The sequence below is a fragment of the Pipistrellus hanaki genome, assembly GCF_964339955.1.
Source record: "Pipistrellus hanaki genome assembly, chromosome: 4".
In the NCBI taxonomy this organism is placed as follows: Eukaryota; Metazoa; Chordata; class Mammalia; order Chiroptera; family Vespertilionidae; genus Pipistrellus; species Pipistrellus hanaki.
Genome location: NC_140506.1, coordinates 25,557,338 through 25,573,559, shown reverse-complemented (window position 1 = coordinate 25,573,559; position 16,222 = coordinate 25,557,338). Strand labels below are relative to the sequence as shown.

Here is a 16,222-nt window from a genome sequence, read left to right as displayed (position 1 = left end):
GTCCAGAGCTCCAACTCATGTTTCTGGACTGGAGGGGGGCAGGATGGGGGTGCCCCAGCACCCAGCCTGTTGGCAGAGAGAGCTGCGGAGAGAGGATCCCTCTGGCAGCCTCCCGCAGGTGGGAGTGTATGACTGGTGGGGAGTAGGGGGCTTCGAAGGTCCAGGCAGGGCCATGGATGGGGCCTTTTGCCCTGGGCTCCTCCTCCCTGGGAGCCTGGCTATCTGAGCCCATGCGGGGGTGGGGGCGGCTCCTCTGTGCCCGGGACTCTGTGTTTGCACAGGGGGAGGGGCTGGCCGGTGCCAGCTGAGAGCCTCAAAGGGTCGGCCAGCGCCACTGCAGATAAGGCATTAACAGTCCCGTGGACTCACCCTTCGGATCTGCTGACGCTTCCTTTCAGCCTAGGTGCTTGGGGTGAGGTGCCAAAGGTTCCCTATAAAGTGCTGGGGCTCTGGCTGTGTCCACTCGACCTCCAGCTCCTGTCCTGTCCTGCCAAGAGGGACCTACCTGTGATCACCATGGTGAGGCTTGTGCTGCCCAACCCGGGCCTGGAAGACCGAATCCCCTCCCTGGGGCAACTGGAGGTCCTCGAGAAGGAGGAGGCCAGCTCGCGGCCCAAGTGGGACAACAAGGCCCAGTACATGCTCACCTGCGTGGGCTTCTGCGTGGGCCTGGGCAACGTCTGGCGCTTCCCCTACTTGTGCCAGAGCCATGGCGGAGGTAGGCCGGGCAGGAGGGCAGGTTGGGGGTCCAGGCAAACAATATTGGCGTCCTAAGGACCCCAGCACCCCGTTCATAGAGGGGAGAAGTTTCAGGGCAAAGGGCTGGGGCAGGACAGCACAGGTGTGTACCCTCCACCCCTTCACTGGTCCGCTCGAGCCCCATGTTGGCACCGAGAGCAGGCTGGGCAGAGGGCCGGGCTGGAGCATGGGCTCAGGTGCCGACATGTTCACTCTGCTCCCGTTCGCCCAAGTTGGTGAGGGAGGTCCAGTGCTGTCCCACACGCCCAAGTGCTGTGTCAGTGGAGGCCACCCTTGCTCCAGGACCCAGAAGCCCTGACCGGCCCCCAGAGAACAGGCCTGACCTGCTGGTGGGGGGAGGGACAGAGAGGGACCAGGTGCTCCTCTGGATGGAGCCCCTTCTGTGAGGGTGGATGGTGCCAGCAGGAGGGACAGTAAGGCCAGCCCTCCTTTGAAATACATTATGGCACTGGGTTCCACATTCCCTGAGGGACAGAGGAGGGAGCTGGGCCTGGAGTGGGTGACCCACAGAGAAACAGGCAGGCAGGCTCCTAATCAGAGGTAGGAAGGCTGCATCCCCCAGGGAACACTGCCTCAGCCAGTCCTGCTGTCTCCAGACGTCTCTGGAGCTTTGCCTGTGGCCTAGGGGTCTCCTTCCCCTGGGCTGAGGCCACTCCCTCTCCCCCAGCTGCAGAGACCGCCTTGGGGCTGCTGGGTCTCAGTCCCCATGCTTTTGTCCTTCCACCCACCCTCCTGGTGTCAACAGGCTTCAGGGATGGAGATCACACCTGTGGTCCCATCAGCCCCCATGCACCTGTGGCTTCTGTCTCCCCTGGGCCCCAGCCTGGGAGGGGAGCTGCTGCCAGGAGCTCTGTGGCAGGAAGGGGAACAGCTGTGCTTGCTCTGAGAGAAGGTCCAGGCCGGCGCTGTGCTCCCCGAGGAACAGGCTCTGCAGAGCTGGCTGGACGCTCTGAGGATGCTTCTGCTGCTGCGGGCTTCTGAATACCCTCCTCTCAAAGCACAAATCCTCTCTAGTGATGTGAGTTTGTTCTTACTCTGAAGAACCTGCCGGCTCTCACCAGGCTTTGTGGCAGAAAAGAAAGCTTTACGGTTGTTCCCAGGCCACCTTTGTGACCCACCCCCCTTTCCATGGCCCAAAATGAAGCTTCTGAATGTCTGGGAGGCTCTGTCTTTACACCTGGGGCTCATCCTGTGCTTTCCAGATAGTCTTATGAGTCACCTCTGCACGGTGGAGGGGTGAATGGAACCCTGGGAGTCTGTGGGATGGCCCCGCAGTAGAATCACTTAGTCCTAGAAGTCAGCTACCTCTTCCCTCTGGAAGGTCCTGGTCATTTCCCCACCCCCACCAGGGCTGCCCGGGCCAGGGTTCTGGCAACACCTGCAGCATTTCCTTAGTTCCAAAGGGAAGAGTCTGACGGGGAGGGAAGGGCTGAGACTGAGAAGTGTTCACCCCTGGGGTGCAGCACACACTCACCGTGAGTCTGAGGGGTAATGCAGGGACACTGCCTCCAGACACTGTGGATGAGAAGGAGCTGTCCCACCTCACCCCTGGTCCTGCTGAGTGGACAGACAACCATTGAGGACAGTGATAACCCCCCAAGCCTGGGAGACAATTGCTGAGGATACTGATAACCCCCCAAACCCAGGAGACAATTGCTGAGGACAGTGATAAGAAGCCAACAGCAGGAGAAAATTGCTGAGGACAATGACAGGGTGTGGCAGGTGACCCTTCCCGGTGGCATTTCCCAAGCCTGTAGCCCCAGATCTCCAGTGAGGGAGTGATTGGGAAACTTGGAGAGAAAATGAAGGATCTGAGGACTCTGAGAACCAGTCCTGGTTTGATGAAAACTTAGTTTTTCTTCAATTATTTATAAGAGTTTTGGGTAATTTGAAAAGTAAAAACAAATAATCATTTACTTTGTGTTTAACTTTATATTATGGGGGGAAAAAAAAGCAGAAAAGTAGAGAAAGCTACAGGGGAGACCCTTCCCCTCATGACCTAGAGCAGCATCTGCAGCACATTGCCACGTTGAGTGGGGTGGTGGCCGTGTGCATGTGGGTGTGCACACAAAGCCTGCATTGAGATGTGTTGTCACGTGAGGGCCCCACCTTCTAGATCTCGGATGGGGCATCTCTGTGACCAAAGGGCAGGTACATGGGGCACCAGGTGGGCCGTGTCCTCTGCCTGTGTCACCTCAGCTGCCTCCGCCTAGTTCTCTTTTCTCCGTGTTGTGCATCTGCTGTCAGCAAGCAGCAGGGTGAAGTCACCTCGGCAGAGTCCGTCTTGCCACCACTCAGAGGAAATGGGCACGTGTCATGTGTCTCTCGATGGGTCAGTGAGGACTGAATCAGGTGGCGGGGGCAGCCCGGGGGAGAGGCCAGTGCCTCTCCTCATTCAGCCTTCAGGGAACAGCGAGAGGAGCTGGGGGCCCCAGGGCCCCAGTGTGGGCGCTGGGACAGGTGGGTTCACGGGCCTTTTTTCTGAAAACGGGTATCTCAAAGGTTTCAAAAGCCAGCCCTGAGTTGAGTGAATATGACCATCTGTGTCCTGGCCCTGTTTACTCTCGTGTGCACCTTCTGGGCCTTGAGGCTCCCCCCTAAAATGGGAGGTGCTGGAGAGTTCTGATCCAAGGGCTGCACTGCAGAACTGCTCTGTCGAGCTGTGAGCTTTGCAGACCTAGAAGTGGGGGGCATGCAGGAAATTGAAACCAGGGGACTTGGTCAGAGTCAGCACTCACCCTGCTCCCTGAGTTGGCCACAAACATCTGGGTCTCTGTGACCAGATGGTCTACCGCCAAGAGTTCGGCACCAGCCCCAGGCCCAGGAGCTTGTCCAGGGGAATTGCATTCACCACACATCAGCCCACAACCTCTGTTCTCCGCGTGAATGCACCACGTGTCTGTCCCAGTGCTGTCACCTGACACAGGCATATTTCTCACCCCTTTTTAGGTGGATGGAGCTCAGTGTGGGGGTGGGGCAGGGACAACTAGGAAGCAGCGCAGCCCAAGGACCATGCTGTCTGCTCAACACTGGGCCACCCATGTGCCTTTCCAGCCTGGTCCCTGGTCCTGGCCCTGCACCCGGTCAGCAAATAGTCCTCAAGCTTTTCCTTTGTGCCACACACCACCTGCAGGGAGAGAGATGCAGGAAAGCCTTAGACCCTGCCGGTGAAGACAGCAGCTGCCCCTACCCAGCCGTCCCTCTTTTCCCTTCTCCACCTGCTTCCTAAATTCTCAAAGATAAAGTTGCATCTCTTTATTTTAGCTTATTTTTATTTTGAGAGAGAGAGAGAACATTGACTTATTGTTCTACTTATTTATGCATTCATTGGTTGATTCTTGCATGTGCCCTGACTGGGGATTGAACCCCAATATTGAGGTACCAGGATGATGCTCTAACCAACTGAACTACCTGGCTAGGGCCAAGGAAGTTGCATTTCTATGCTAGTGTTTTTTTCTTCTGCGGGACCTTTACACCTTGCCTTGTCCCTCCCGTCTCTGCCTCTGTGTGTGTGTGTCCATCAGTGTGCAAGAGCACACACAGGACTGCAGGCAGACAGGCGTGTCAGGTGCCTGCCCACCACGTTACACCTAGAGGAGCTGCCGGGAGGAGCTGCCAGGAGCGCAGGCAGCAGAGGCTTCCTGAGGAGCGAGCATCCAAGTGGGGTTTTCAGGGACGAATAGGAGTTTCCTGATGGAGATGGAGGGGCAGTGGGACCTGCGGGTAAAAGTGACTTCAGGAAGAAGGGATGGGATCAAAGGGTATCTGAGAGCCATGGACTTTGTTTTTCTCAATAGTTTTGCCCAAAAGACATTCACATCAAACTTCTGGGAAAACAGTAAAGAGGCAAATCTTTTCTTATTTTCACTTTACCCTCACTGATACGTCAACCCAGTGAGCCTGCAGCCCCAGTGGCACCCTAGACCCAGGGTAACTCCCCCCTCCTCTCCTGCAGGAGATCCAGCAAGGGGATCATCACTGCTGCTCTCTGCTTTTCATCTCATTGTCACACTGAGCTCACCATCACTTTGAATGAAGGTTCCATGTGCTGCCCATGTCTTCTTGTTGGATTTTGAGCCCCAAAAGGGCTCCCTCTGACCTCCCCCTGCTCCTCCCAGCATGTGGACACCTTCCTTACTTCCCCAGGAGCTGTCATATGCTCACCCTGTAGGACAAGCACGGTCTTGGAGGGACAGTAGACAAGCTGGCCACTGTCATGATGGCATGAAGCATCCCCCATAAGACAGTGCTGATGGCCGTCATGAGTGGTGCATGTGAGGGTGTGGTTCTAAGTCTGTATTTGTGGGCAAAATCTGTAGGCACTTTCTTTTTTTTCTTTTTTTATAACATATTTTATTGATTTTTTTACAGAGAGGAAGAGAGAGGGATAGAGAGTTAGAAACATCAATGAGAGAGAATCATCGATCAGCTGCCTCCTGCACACCTCCTATTGGGGATGTGCCCGCAACCAAGGTACATGCCCTTGACCGGAATCGAACCTGGGACCTTTCAGTCCACAGACCGATGCTCTATCCACTGAGCCAAACCGGTTTGGGCTCTGCAGGTACTTTCTACCAACACCTGTGTCTCCAGAGCCGGCCCTTGGCCACCTGGCGTGCGTAACCTGATACACGGATGCCTTTCCCCCACCAGGAGCATTCATGATCCCGTTCCTCATCCTGCTGGTGGTGGAGGGCGTCCCCTTGCTGTACCTGGAGTTCGCCATCGGGCAGCGACTGCGCAAGGGCAGCGTGGGCGTCTGGAGCTCTATCCACCCAGCCCTGAAGGGCATAGGTGCGTGTCTGGGCCCAGCGGGTGGGACCCCTGCCAGGCCCCAATATGGGCAGCAAGCATGCTTCCTCCTCTCCTTTTGCCTGTCTCCAATGGACTCATCCCCCCCCCCCCCCCCGCAACCCTCTGCAAGCCCTTCCTTAGCATCTCACAGAAGTGTAGGTGGCAGGGTCCAGGCTAGGATCATGCCTGGCCACTAAAGCCAGCTGGGCAGCAGAGGCTATCCTAAATCCCGGGTGCTCAGGCCTGGGAATGTGTATAGGTGGGAAGAGTTGAGTCCCCCGTGCTGCCTACAGGAGGGCTCAGCAAGCACCTGAAGACCACCACTCTGTTTTCTGGAACCCTGAGTCTATTCACACTGAGTCCTCAAGGGGTTCCCCAGCACAATCCCTTCCTGCTAACAGTGCCCAGACCCCAGTGGGGCCCCCCAGTGGTACTGCCTAGTGGTGTCCCCAGCAGTGTTGATTGTCCCCCAGGGATCGCGTCCATGTTTGTGTCCTTCATGGTGGGCCTCTACTACAACACCATCATCGCCTGGGTCATGTGGTACTTCTTCAACTCCTTCCAGGATCCCCTCCCTTGGAGCACGTGCCCGCTCAACGACAACCTGACAGGTGTGTCCAGGGCAGGGTGGGGTCAGGGGTAAGAGGACAGGGTGGCTGGTGGTGCGAGAGCATGTGCATCTTTGAGCATACAGACAGAGTTCATGAGTAGTCACCCCTTGATTTCCTCAAATGCAAAAATCGGAGCACATTTACGGCAACAGGGAATTTTTAAAAATCGCTGTGCCAGAGAAAAGCCCTCAGGAGGTGGTGCGGGCCAAGATTATAATGAAGGAAAGGAGGGAGGGACCTGCTGCTCCCTGACCTCTCACAGGGGAGGCCTGATTCTCCACTATCCCTTCCCACCACATTCCCCAGGGACTTTTTGGGATCCCCTCAGCTGTCACCAGACTCCAGGCTCACATCTCTGCCTGGGGCCTCTGTGGGACACAGGCTGTGTGCTCAGCTCCACAGCTTGCACACATTTGCCCGATCTGTAAGCATGGGTTCAATAAGCAGAAAGTGGTCAGTGCATGGTGTGTGTGTGTGTGTGTGTGTGTGCGCGCGCGCGCACGCACATGTGTATGTCTACTGTGCTCACACTTCTGTGTGCACACATATATGCACATGTTTACATTCAGGTATGCCAATGGGTACATATGTGTCTTATGAGTATGTATACATGTGTGCATGTGCAAATGTGTGAAGGTATGCTCAGATGCATGCACACGTGCATGTCTGTGTGGGTGTGTACGTGTGCATGCACACATGCAGTTATGCTTGTATACATGCACATGTGTCTGTGTGGGTATGTACATGCATGTCTGTGTGCACTATGTTCCTGGTATCAGTGAGTTGGGAGCACAGCATTGCCATGTTCCCCATCCTCCTCCGGGGTTCCCTATGACCCACACTGATGATGTGAGTGCCCCCTGCAGGCTATGTGGAGGAGTGCACCCGCAGCTCTTCCGTGGACTACTACTGGTACAGAGAGACCCTCAACATCTCCACCTCCATCAGCGACTCGGGCTCTGTGCAGTGGTGGGTTCTGCTCTGCCTGACCTGTGCCTGGTGTGTCCTCTACGTGTGCACCATCCGTGGCATCGAGACCACCGGCAAGGTGCGGGCTGGGCTTGGGGAGCTGCCCCTTAATCAGCTCTGAGGGTCACCACCCCATGTCCAGGAGAGGCCTCCAGCTTGGCCCTGGGGACATAGTGCTGGCTTGGATGGTCCTCAAACCTGTGCTTAAAAAGCTGTAGCAAGAGTGATCCACAGTAGTTCTCTGACTAGGAGGACCGAGTAGTCATCATTACAAATACAGCCATAGGAAACGTCAGATCTCCCTGCCCTGGGAGCTGGGGCCAGAGGGGTGCCTGGAGGAACAGAGCCAGGGTCCTTTCTCACTGTAGGTTCTGTGTTCCCCTTCATCCCACTTCTGCCCTGTCCCCAGGCTGTGTACATCACCTCGACACTGCCCTATGTCGTCCTGACCATCTTCCTCATTCGGGGACTGACACTAAAAGGAGCCACCGACGGTATCGTCTTCCTCTTCAAGCCCAACGTGAGTCTCCCGCTGCCCACCCTGGGGCTCCAGTTCTTGTGGGAGAGTCCACCCTGGGGGATGGGCCTCCCCACCTGAGACCAGCCCTGGCCAGTCCCAGGCCCCTCAATGCATGCATGCTGGGCCTGTGAGCTTGAGGGAGGCCCTGTGTGGATTGATGGCAACCACCTCCAAGTTATCAGTTACCACCTTTAGAGGGCGTTGTTTGTTATGACCACTGCCCAGCAGCCTCAGCTGTCACCAGCCTCCAGGCTCACATCTCTGCCTTGGGCCATACCTCCTGGGTTTCCTGTGACCCCTCATCCTTGGGGTGCCAGCTAAGGGTCTCTGTTTGGCTGCAGATCACGGAGCTGGCCAACCCACTGACTTGGCTGGATGCGGGGGCCCAGGTCTTCTACTCCTTCTCGTTGGCCTTCGGGGGCCTCATCTCTTTCTCCAGCTACAACTCCGTCCAGTGAGTGTGGACAGGGGTTGTGGGCTGGGCAGAGGGCTTGCCTCTGGCCCCACCGGATCATGGGGTCCAGGGCTCCGTGCCAGGAAGACAGGCTTAGGATCTGGGAGATTTTCACACACTAGGTACCTCACGCTTTGACTGTGCTCCCCATGGTCCTTGGTCTTTGGGATGATGAGCCCTGGTGTGCTCCGCTCCATCCCCTATTGCCCTTCTGGTTGCCCCTCAGCATCCAGGACTCTAAATGCCCAGCCACCATAGTCCATCCCAGACCAACACCCACACAGAAAGGGCCTTTAGGGGTCTTCAGAGGAAGAAAATTGTTATCAATTCATCTCCACAAATACTTACAGAGCACCTACTCTGTGCCCTGCATGGAGCATGGGGTTCTGTCCTCTTGAGACCTGTGCCTGTGGCATCCTAGAGAAACAAACAAAATGAGCAGGAGGAGGGGTCCCTGGAGGGGTGTGGGACCAGGCGGGGGTCCTCGATGGGATGGGCTCATGTGCAGAAGGTGCAGTGTGAGCACTCAGGCAGGGAGGGGTGAGTGCTGGTACCTGCTGGCTGCTGGCCACTGGCTGTGGGAGGTGGTCCCAGAGGGTGGGAGCCAAGCAGGGAAATGGTGAGGCCTGATTTCTCCACACCTGTTACCATATGACTTTTTGTCTCTCCATCCTGGTGGGTGAGATTAGGTCTCTTACTGTGCTTTTATTTGCATTTCTCTGAGAGCTGAGGGTTTAGGTTTCTGCTGGAAGCATCTAGAAGGATGTATTAGCATTAACAGTGGGGCCAGTGGGAGAGCTGCTGGGTTGGGTTGGGGAGGTCGGGGGTTGGGTTTTGGACACATTGAGCCAGGAAAGTCTTTAGGCTCTGGATGGAGATGGGAACCCTCTGCTGGGAGGAGACAGGACTTGGAGGCGAGGGCAGGGGATTTCGGTGGGATAGGGAGCAGAGGAGGTGATGGGGGAGGTAGGCCACCTCCTCAAAGCTTTTGGGGTGCGGCTGTGAGACCTTAGCCAGTCCCAACAGCATGAGGCTGAGTGCCTACCCTCTGGGCTCAGAGCACCTGCTGACCAGGCAGGGATTGGCACAGGGTTTTCCACCCAGCTTTGGGATGCTGAAAGCTCTAGAAGTTCCCAGGGCTTTCAGGGGTCTTCAGACCACCAACTTGCAGTGAAGTGGTAAGAAGGGCAGGAGTAAAGGCCACTGGCTGGGGGATGGCCCTCTGGTCACCTCTTGCTGGGTGCAGTGGGAAAAGACAGGTGGGAGGCCTCTGTCCCTTCTCCCGCAGCACCCCAGTAGCTCAGGCTCAGGGCAGGCTCCGTGCCTGTGCTGCCATGGGCACGGTGTCTGGGCCTGCAGTGACCCGACGCCACTCTCATCTGCAGCAACAACTGTGAGATGGACTCGGTGATCGTGTCCGTCATCAACGGCTTCACATCCATGTACGCAGCCACCGTGGTCTACTCCATCATCGGCTTCCGAGCCACAGAGCGCTATGACAACTGCTTAAACCAGTGAGTGCTCCTCCTGGCCCGCACCCACCTCCGAGGAACCTGCCAGGCCTGCGCCGCCCAGGGCCCATGCCAGCCTCACTCTCTTTTCTTTCCAGGAATATCCTGACACTCATCAATGGGTTTGACTTGCCCGAAGGCTCTGTCACCGAGGGAAACTTCGAGCAAACACAGAAGTGGTGCAATGACTCTAACCCCACGGCCTTCGCCCAGCTGCAGTTCCAGACCTGCAACTTGAACTCTTTCCTGTCAGAGGTGAGCGAGTCTCTCTGCGGCAGCGCAAGGCAGGGGAGGGGACACCCTTGAGGGACACTGAGCTCCCCTAAGATCTCAGTTCCTGGGGGTCTGTCTCCATCCTGCCCGCCTCTGATCCTCCTGCCTCACCCCAGTGCTTGCACCCCTGGGTCCCTTCCGTCACACACCTGCTCTGCACCTGCTCTCACTGGCTCTAATCAACCAATGGGCCACACCTTCAGGGCAGCTATTTAGATCACGCAGGTCCTGTTGAAGTCATTTGGGGGCTCTTAACATGGCCGGGGGAGTGGGGGGTGCATCTCAGGAATTGTCTGTGGAGGGCGTGGCGCCCTGTATGAGCTCACAGCAGTCTGAATAGCTGTCAGGTGTCTGTCCAGACAGCTTGGGCCCTGATTGCTGCTGGGAAATGGGATCCCCTTCCTGTCTATTTACCACAGTTCAGCTTTTAAAAAGATAGTTGAGCTGAAGAGACAATGACCATTATTTCACAAGACGCTCTCCACAGTGAGGGCGTGGCCTGTGGAGAGCTGACCAGTGTTTGGCAGGGAAGGAGAGGGATGTGTGTGACTGAGGCTGGGAGACCTGTGTGGGTGATACTCTGCTTGTCCATGCAGGGCGTGGAGGGCACGGGGCTGGCGTTCATTGTCTTCACGGAGGCCATCACCAAGATGCCCATATCCCCTCTGTGGTCCGTGCTCTTCTTCATCATGCTCTTCTGCCTGGGCCTGTCCTCCATGTTTGGGAACATGGAAGGCGTGGTCGTGCCCCTACAGGACCTCAAAGTCTTCCCCAAAAAGTGGCCCAAGGAGGTGCTCACAGGTATACAGGCCAGGGCTTGGCTGGGCAGGCAGGTGGTGAGGACTGGCCTCGGGGGCCATGGCTGGGGGCGCAAATGGGAGCTCTGTCCACAGCGGCTGTTCTCTGCCCCCAGGTATCATGTGCTTGGTGTCGTATCTCATCGCCTTTGTCTTCACTCTGAACTCCGGCCAGTACTGGCTCACCCTATTGGACAGCTATGCCGGCTCCATCCCCCTGCTTATCATCGCCTTCTGCGAGATGTTCGCTGTGGTCTACGTGTACGGCGTGGACAGGTAGGAGGGAGACCGAGGCATGTGGCCATCTCCAACAGTCATAGGAAACTCCCATCCTGGGATGGGTTGTGTGGGCTCCAGTTCCAGGTGGAACACAGGTGTGCAAACACAGGCCTGAAGGACTGGTGTGATATGGGCATGGGTCTGGCACCTGGATGGGTGAGATAGAAAAGAGATGGCTCCCAGATGGATGCCCACTCAGCAGTTGACACTGTACCCCCTCCAGCTTCCAGGTGCTCCCAGACCTAGCGGAGAAGGGTAAGCACAGACCAGAGAAGACTGCACAGTCTCAGGGGTGGGAAAGAGGAAACAGCCTCACAAATGAAAATACTGGCACCTCTGATCTGACCATGTGATTTAAAAACATTTATAACCCACGTGTCCTAAGCAAAGTCAAAAGAGAAATTATCAGCTAGGGAAACAGTTGCCAAGCATGGGGGTGAAGCACTGGTACAGCAGAAGCCCTTGGTAGGCATGACGTGACCGAGGGACCAGATAAGGAGAGGGTGCTCCGTGTCCTGTGGGGCACAGAAGCTGCCTCCAGGGCAGTGGAGCATGCAGGGAGGAGAGATGGAGGAGTGACAGGACCGGGATACTCGCTGTGGGTAAGGGGGTGTCCCCTGGATCCAGGGGCTGGGTGTTTTATGTCAACTGGGGATCCATGGCCATTGGTTGCGGGCACATCGTACATTGGCTGCGGGCACATCTGAGGTTATGGCACAGTGAGTCCTCCACATGCTCCCTGACTGCCACCCGGCAGCTTGCATTGTGTGGCTGAGTCAGGCCTCCTGCGTGTGTGCCCTTACACACACACACGTCATGGCGATGCAGAACAGGATTCATAATGTGGGATCCCCCACCCCCAACGGCTTGTGCATGTTGTCTTATTTCTGATGTTGTGGAAAGTCCATCTCCTGTCAAGAAGGTGGTGCCATTTTCTGGACCCCTTACATGGAGGATAATGAAGTGATACCCGGAGTATTTGGCCCAGAGCATGGCTGGAAGGGCTGCACAGCCCCCTTCTTTGAGTGTCTGGCTGGCTGCAAAGCTCTCTCTCTCACTAGAAAGGCCCAGAGGCCAGACAGACAGACAGAAAATGGCTTAAATGGAAGTGCACGATGTTGTCATGTGGGTACTGCTGATGTGAAGCAGGCACGACTGGCCTGGTGCGTGCCTGTCCTCTGCGAATGGCCAAGGACACTTTGTTTTGTTTTGTTTGTTTGTTTTTAAATATATTTTATTGATTTTTTACAGAGAGGAAGGGAGAGAGAGAGAGAGCTAGAAACATCGATGGGAGAGAAGCATCCACCAGCTGCATCCTGCACACCTCCCACTGGGGATGTGCTCGCAACCAATGTACGTTCTCTTGACCGGAATTAAACCGGTACCTTTCAGTTCACAGGCTGACACTCTATCCACTGAACCAAACTGGTTTTGGCCCAAGGACACTTTGAAGTCAGACACTCACTGCTGGGGGTCCCAGGCAACTCGGCCTCAAGGAGGCCACATGAGCAGGAGGCTGAGAGCCAGGCATGGCCCCAAGCTGAAAAGACTGGTCACCACATTCCCAGACCCTGCTGGGAACAAGGCCTGGGCACCTGTCCTTTTCCAGAAGTGGGCTCCCGGGGGTCCTGGTCAGCTCTCCGTTCTGATTTCCATAGATAATAAAGACTTTTGTGCTAGAAGAGAGTTCAGCACAACATGGGCAGGGGATGGTAGGGCCTCCAAGGTCAGGGCCACTGCCCCGCTGAGGACGTGGGCTGAGCTTCCTTCCTCCATTTCAACAGAAGTGTTGACCCTTATTTGCAAAAGTGGCTGCCCAGGCTGTGTGAGCCCACAAGTCGGAACACCTGGGCTGTGGCTCCGTAGGGAGGTTTCCGGAGGCCTCCAACCAGGCTACCACTGCCCGGCAGCTTCCCAGGGAAGCGAGCCTTGGCACAGAGGGCGGCCAGAGCTGCGATGGCGAAAGGCAGGGGCAGCACTATAGGATGGCATCGCGTGTCCGTACGGAGAGGCTGGCCCTCCCTCCACTTTGGTGGCATGGATGTCCACCAGCTGATGGCTCCCTTCTGGCCTCTGCTTCCAGGTTCAACAAGGACATCGAGTTTATGATTGGCCACAAGCCCAACATCTTCTGGCAAATCACATGGCGAGTGGTCAGCCCGCTGCTCATGCTGGTCATCTTCCTGTTCTTCTTTGTGATCAACGTCAATAAGGAGCTGATATATAGCGTCTGGGACCCTGCCTATGTGAGCCTGCAGGAGCTGCTGGGCAGGGGGGGGGGGGGCCGGGGGGGCGTGCCCCCTGTGAGGAGGTGTGTGTGGGAGGAGCCTCAGGTCTCCCTTCCCTCCCCCACAAGGGCCAGGAGGTGATAATCTTGGGGAGAAGGGGTCATGTGCCCCTGAAGGAGGCCTTGCTGGCTGTCTATGTCTGTTCACCATGTGGCTGCTCTCTCCCCAGGCGGAATTTCCCAAATCTGAGAAGGTCCCATACCCAGGCTGGGCGTACGGCGTGGTGGTTGTCGTTGCTGGTGTGCCCTGCCTCACCATCCCTTGCTTTGCCATCTACAAGCTCATCCGGAACCGCTGCCAGAAGCAAGAAAGCCACCAGGGGCTGGTCAGCACCATGTCCACGACCTCCGTAAATGGGGACGTGAAGTATTGAGTGCCCCGCCCACGGCTGCATGTGTGCATGTACATATGCATGTGTGAGCGTGCGCATGAGTATATGTATACAAGCATAAATGCATGTAATCATACAAGTGTGCACACGTGTGTATGCACATAGGTGAGAGTGTGTATAATGCATATACATGTGTTATGTGTATATGTGTACATGTGTATAAGTCATGTGCACATGGGTATGTGTGCACATATGTGTACACACACGCTTTTGTGTATGTGTCAATATGATTTTTGTGTACATGTCCTGCACATGTGTGTATAAATACATACAAATATGCACGTGTGTAAGGATGTGTACATATGCATATACATATGTGTTGGTGAATACATGTGTCTGCACATGCTGGTTGTATATTTATAAATGTGTGGGTATGCATGTGACATGTATAGTATTCTGTTTGTGTGTGTGTGTGTGTGTGTGTGTGTGTGCGTGTGTATGCATGTTGTCCTGCAGCATACATGTCTCCCACGTGGGGCCCAGCTATCCTCTTGATTCCCTGCATCACGGATATGGTGGGACCTATGCTCAGGTCCTGCCCCGCCTTCCGAGGGAAAGTCTGTCAAAAGCGACAGCAGGGAGGCCATGGGAGACGGGCATGTGTTGCTGTCCTGGCTCCTTGGAACAGTCCTGTTGCCCCGCCCCATCCCTTCGCTGTCCCCCTGTGACCCAGGAGCTCCTGCCGTAAGGTTGCCATTTTACCCCATGAGGAGGAGCCCCAGCTGCCAGAGGCTCCAGCCCCTCGGCCAGTGAGACCTGCCTGTCCGCCAGCTGGCAGGGAGTCCTGAGTCTTGGCAATGTTCAGCTTAATAAATACTAACCCATTTAATCATTGCTTCTGGCTGCCATGAATAGATGACAGTTAAATAAAACTCAACTTGGCATAATTTAAGGCAGAAACACCCTTTGTGTTTTTTTAAGAGGACATTAGCTGTGTGAATTTTTAGCCTGATGTTGGGAAAGATGGGTTACAGGGTAACTCGACTTGGTCACTAAGGTTGAGGACAGCTCATACGTCCTGAGCAATGTCAGGGACCATGAGTTCCTGCCAGACCGTCTGCTTGGGGCCACTCAGTGAAGGAAAGGTCTCCTCCCGTCCTGTACGCAACATTCAACCTCAGCCAAAGTCACTGGGCACTTGGGTGTTTATTTCAATGAACTAGCCACTTCCATTTCCCATGGAAACATCTGGAAGTTGAAGTTAAAGTGGACTTTCTGAGAGTTCTCTGGGCAGGGATGGGAGAGCTGAGTGGAGGGTGGGACCTGCTGCCACGTCCCATCCGTCCGCGGGAGATGCTCCACGCACGCTCCCCTCTCCCAGCAATTCCTGTGCAACAGATTTCAGCCCCGAAGCCCGGCTGAGAACCTCCTAACACCTTGGCGTGTCTAGAGGCCTCCTATGTGGCCCATCACCTGGCCATCATGATCGATAGAAACCTCCAGAGGTGGAATGGGAGGCCTGCCGACAGCTCTCCATCCCTGGCCACGATAGCGCATCCCTGCCCAGGAGGCCCACGGGCACCATGACGCTCTGGACCCCACCCCCAAGTGCCTCTGGCCTCTGTGGGAACTCACCTCCTTCTCTTCACGAAGTTCTTCTGACCCTTGGCTGGGAAACACTCATCAGCATCTGGGGATACAGGAGAGGGGAGACTGGGTGGGCAAAACCCATCAGTTCCTGTCCCCTGATGAATGCCTCATTTTACAGACGTGCCATCTTTGCAAATGGTCAAACATGCAGGTTTTATGATCATAAAGCATATAAATAAACCATTGTATTTCATATTTGCAGCCTAATGATATCCAAATGTAGAGTGATCAGCAGAGGGAACAGCCGAGTCACTTGAAAGGAGGGTGCAGAGCTGGGGTTCTGTTGCCAGGGCTTCCTCTGTAGAAGCCATGGCCAGGTGTCCACAGCGCACAGGCGTGGTGGGTGGGTGGCCCTGTGTGCAGTGGGTGTCACCCTGCCCACCTGTTGCCTGAGGACAGCAGTGGATGTTGAGGGTGGCACTGGGTGCTAAGCGTGGGGGGAAGCTGCAGGGCCAAGAGGAGGAAGCCCATCCTCCCCCACCCCCAGCCTGACCCCAAAGGTCACCACTGTGTGATTCCATTTATATAACATTGTTGAAATGACAACTATAGATTAGAAGTGTCAGGGGTTAGGGAGAGGGTAGAAGTGGAAGGATGGTGGGTGTGGCCAGGAAAAGAGACAGAAGCGGCCCTAGCTGGTTTGCTCAGAGGATGGAGGGTCGGCATGTGGACTGAAAGGTTCTGGGTCCAGGGGCATGTGCCCTGGTTGGGGGCTCGATCCCCAGTGGGTAATGTGTGGGAGGCAGCCAATCAATGGTTCTCTCTTATCATTGATGTTTCTATCTCTCTCTCCCTCTCCCTTCCTCTATGAAATCAATAAAAATACATTTAGAAAATGAAAAAGAGACAGGAGGGACCCCCTGGTGATGGACAGGGCCTGGGTTGACATATGGACATCGGCATCCCATTGTTGATGAGATATTTGCAAGATGTTGCCATTGGGGGAGCTGGGTGCATGGCTCTCTGTAGTGTTTCTTAGATGATTA

The 16,222-nt window shown here is 55.6% G+C and overlaps 1 protein-coding gene across 1 annotated transcript; it reads left to right on the top strand.

Moving 5' to 3' along the window:
- The first annotated feature begins 471 nt into the window (after positions 1–471).
- SLC6A19 (solute carrier family 6 member 19) lies at positions 472–15,430 on the top strand. Its single transcript, XM_084880440.1, has 12 exons — positions 472–718; positions 5,413–5,553; positions 6,027–6,164; positions 7,031–7,212; positions 7,543–7,653; positions 7,995–8,107; positions 9,493–9,621; positions 9,717–9,873; positions 10,488–10,692; positions 10,805–10,964; positions 13,051–13,213; positions 13,425–15,430. The coding sequence occupies exons 1-12, from the start codon at positions 517–519 to the stop codon at positions 13,626–13,628; spliced, it is 1,905 nt and encodes a 634-aa protein (XP_084736566.1). The 5' UTR covers positions 472–516; the 3' UTR covers positions 13,629–15,430.
- Positions 15,431–16,222: the final 792 nt, after the last annotated feature.